This window comes from Impatiens glandulifera, chromosome 9 (genome assembly GCF_907164915.1).
Source record: "Impatiens glandulifera chromosome 9, dImpGla2.1, whole genome shotgun sequence".
Classification (NCBI taxonomy): Eukaryota; Viridiplantae; Streptophyta; class Magnoliopsida; order Ericales; family Balsaminaceae; genus Impatiens; species Impatiens glandulifera.
In genome coordinates, this window is record NC_061870.1 from 20,810,202 (window position 1) to 20,814,294 (window position 4,093).

Consider the following 4,093-nt stretch of genomic DNA (forward strand, 5'->3'; position numbering starts at 1 on the left):
AAATTATTTAAATTTAATCAAAATAAATTATCAAAATATCATCTATTATATATTTTTATTAATTAATTTTATCATTAATTAAAATATTAAAATATATTTATTTAAAAAAATATTTTATTCTGTCTTAAATAAAATTTAAAGAATATACTCTCATTTTAAAAAATAATATACTTTTTTTACAGAAAAATACTAATAGACATACCGACATCATTTAATGTAGAGTGAGAATTTTTAAATAACTCTTGTATTTTAATTTATTTTTAAAAAGATTAAAATATAAATTTAATAAAAAAAACAAAATAAAATTTATTATAAAGTAACAAAACCCCTTTACTGGCATGCGCAGGCCCTACCACGTGAGGACCACCACTCACCTTTTTTTTTTTAAAAAAAAATCTTTAAATTGAACTTACTTGTATATGACAAAAATAAAAAATTACTTAAATTTAAATTTATATCTTCAAAAATAAATATAAAGTGAAATAACAGTAAAAACAATTAATAATCAAACACAGGCAAGTTATTTAATCCACAATAATATGCCAACTTACATACTTAAAAGAAATAACTTACAACTCACATTAATTAAATAAATAAAGCATCAATAAATCACATACCTATTTTCCTTTTACCAAAATCCAACACATTCTTAAAAAAATAAGCTAGCTACTAACTCATTAATTAATCCTTAGGTCCGGATATCATTTGAGAAAATCCAATTCCTACCCATCAATCCATCCCAAACACTCCATGGATCAAGAAGACCCGCCCGATTTCCTCGCCGCGCATATCTTCGCATACAATTTCTTAGTCCTTATCGACAATAATATATCCAAACCGAATCCAATCACGCATACAATCGCCATCACAATAAACACTAACCTATAACAATGAGCCCCGATACAAGTGTTTCCTCCACCGGCGGTACTAGTTGCCTCATGATCGTAAAGTAGACCCGCAAGTAATCCGGAGAAGAGAAACGAACCGAGTGGTAAGTTTAGGATCAAAACGTTGTAGATAAGCCCGTAATACTTTAAACCAAAAAGCTCCGATGCTATTGGGACGGTTACTGCTATACGAACTCCATAACATATACCAACTATAATTGACCCGATATATAATGACCCGGGCATTGCCATTGCCATTACTATGTAACCAACCGCCATTAGAATTTGTGATGCTGCATTACAAAGAGGCCTAGGCGTTCCACATTTCCTAATATAATCATAACCAATCCATTCATTAGCAAACTAAATATTAAATTCAAATAGAAAATAGTAACATTAGGGTTCCTAGACGAGCCGAGCCAAGTCAAGTCAAACAGTTCCAAGCTCGAACTGAGCTTGAGCAATAGTCGTATGTATTTAGTTAAGCTTAAAAGTTGCTGAAGCTCGGCCCGTTTAGATCTCGTTAGACAAACATATTCCCGAACTCACTAACAAATTTTTAAACGAACATGTTTGCAAACTAATTAATCGAAATCTAAAAGTTCTAGCTTTACTCTATAAATTTCAAACTTTTAAAATAACTATAGCTCCAAATAGATTTTTAACCATGCTGTGAAATAAATTTTTTTTTATATATGTGTATATATTTTTTTTAAAAGACGGTTTTATCCTGGCATCCAACCTCATTTTTACCTAGATTAGACTCATAAATAATAATAAAAATAAAAAAGTGTAAATACTTACTTGACGAAGTACTCAGTAACCGTGCCCGAAAGGATCCGCCCGAAGAAACCCCATATACTAGTCAAAGAAACAAACATGGATACATCCGCATACCCGAGAGCCAGACCCATTTGACCCATATTATTCATAACCGCCAAACCCGTACCCACCCCACATAAAAACGAGAAAAACAGAATCCAGAAATCAACCGTCTTAAAAGCTTCCATTATAGTATGATCCTCCCCAATCACCACAGCCCGTCCATTTTCCGGTTCCTCCGCCGCCACAACCGCCGTCTCCGGCGGCGTCGGCTTATTATTCTCCGTTGACCCAGTCAACAACGGTTCAGTCACAACTCTCTCCACCTCAGATTCCGGGTTAGCATCAAACCGGATTAAATTTCTAAACGATAGAAAAATAGGAATACCAATCGGAGATGCCAAGAGGACAAGTAAAATAGCGGCGAAAACACGAGAAACATTTTGGCCATGGTTTCCGGTAACATCAAATGTTAATAGATAAAGTGCAATAACGACGGCAATCGTATTGATTATACCAAAGAATTTGAATTCTTGTTTATCCTCATCGGGGGTGGAGGATGGTGGAAGTTCCCGGAGGAAGAAGATGGCGGCGAGACAGACGGCGAAGGGAACGATGGCTAGCATTAGTAGGAAACTAGCTGGGTCGTCGGCAAAAAGGGCCGAGCAAACGTCGGTGAAGATGGCGGTGCTGAGACCGACATAACCCTTTAAGATACCCGAAACAGGGCCTCTGTTTTTTCGGAAATTCCGAATGCAAGTAACAAGAACCGCCGTGTTCATCCATGTTGTACTGTTCCCTCCCATGCATAGAAATATGCACATCTGAGATTCCGGCCATCATCGGGAAAAGAAAAGTCAAAATAAGGTAATTGGCAATTGAAAAAGAAGAAAATCTTAGTGGTGGTGATAACTTGATAATTTATTCTCTAAAAATAAATAAATAATTAAGTGAGGGAATTTGGTGAGAGAATTTGGTAAGGAATGACTTGGCATCACCTTTATTATTTATTGGTTGAAAAATGTAACAATGGGAGGAAAAAGAGAAATTATTTGCTGATGCCAAGTCATTCTCTTACCAAATTCCCTCACTAAATTCCTTCCTAAAAATAGTAAAAAAAAAAAAGGAAGAGAGAAAAAAAAAAGGAAGAGAGAGAAAATAGTAAGTGGTTTTACTTTACCTGCCAATAAGGAAGAGGTTGGATTCTTTGGCTGACAACCAACCATTGGACACCGTACCCAATGAAACCTTCGATAGAACCTATGAGGAGAATAACAGGGGTAGAGAGACGGTCGGAGGCAATTCCGGCGAGAAGTCCGAAGGCTTTTCCGACGTCTTTAGCAACGGAGAGGTTATTAAGTTGGAGTTGGGTTAAGGCCATAAGGGATTTGAGTGCATCGGAGTAGTTTGAAAAGGTGTAGTTGTTGCCGGAGATGGCTTGAACCCAAACCGCCGTTACAAAACCTAGCCATTTTCCGGCCGGAGAATTGAGCGGCGGCGTTTGAAATCCCATACCCATTTAATAAGAAAGAAAGAATTAATAAGGTCTTTGGAGAAGAATGGTAGAGATGACTTGTTGTTGGGAGATTCAACCGCGTATTTAAGGGCATTTTTCCTGCCCTTCTAAGTTTCCTCTTTAATTATTAGGCCTTGTTTGGTTTCATATGTATTTAAATTTATATTTTAACCCAAAACTTATCAATTATATAAAGTAAAAAGTAAATTATTAAATGAAGTAACTTTACTTTATTTATAAAAATTTAGCATAAACAAAAATTCATTCTTATCAATAAAACTAAAGAATTTTAATACTTAAATAAAAGAAATATCTAAAATAAAGTGGTAATTTTGAGAATTTTAATTTTTTGTCATTATCAATACTGTCTTTATCTTACATTTTACCATTATTAAATATTAATCTCAAATCTAAGCAAAATTTTTCCAGAAGGATGACATATCCAATTTGACAATTTTATATTAAATCGTTCTAAAACTTAAAGTAGTAATTGATTTAATAAAATAAATGTTATTAAATTTGTTAATATATATATAATAAAAATATATTTTAAAATATTATTTTATCTAAATTAATACTCTAATATAATATTTAAAATAAAAATAGTTTTTAAGTAAATTAAAAAAAATTGTTCAAACCCTATGGAGTTGGAGTTTCCAAACAAGTCCTTATTATTTGGGCTACTTATAATTTGATTTATTTTAGACTTATAGTAATTTTATTGATTTAATTTGTGTGTTAATAATAATAATATGAATTAGATTAGTTATATTTCAAATCATTTTATTAATTATTTAATACATATTTAAAACTTATTTATAAAGTATAAAATAAAAGGATGAATCCAAATGTTACAACCTAATATAAG

The 4,093-nt window shown here is 32.6% G+C and overlaps 1 protein-coding gene across 1 annotated transcript; it reads right to left on the reverse strand.

Annotated features, from left to right (window-relative positions):
* Positions 1 to 569: 569 nt before the first annotated feature.
* On the reverse strand, positions 570 to 3,279 carry LOC124914260 (protein NUCLEAR FUSION DEFECTIVE 4-like). Its single transcript, XM_047454766.1, has 3 exons — positions 2,890 to 3,279; positions 1,692 to 2,533; positions 570 to 1,215 (listed from the first exon to the last, which is right to left on the reverse strand). Exons 1-3 carry the CDS (start codon positions 3,226 to 3,228, stop codon positions 756 to 758), a joined length of 1,641 nt encoding a protein of 546 aa, XP_047310722.1. The 5' UTR covers positions 3,229 to 3,279; the 3' UTR covers positions 570 to 755.
* Between the last annotated feature and the right edge of the window lie 814 nt (positions 3,280 to 4,093).

Bases quoted from the DNA above. Each gene is read 5' to 3' on its own strand.
- LOC124914260 (XM_047454766.1), bottom strand. From the start codon at position 3,228: ATGGGTATGGGATTTCAAACGCCGCCGCTCAATTCTCCGGCCGGAAAA. The intron at 2,534-2,889 runs GTAAAGTAAAAC...CCGGAATCTCAG, and splicing joins AACCTCTTCCTTATTGGCAG to ATGTGCATATTTCTATGCAT. The intron at 1,216-1,691 runs GTAAGTATTTAC...TGATTATATTAG, and splicing joins GTTACTGAGTACTTCGTCAA to GAAATGTGGAACGCCTAGGC.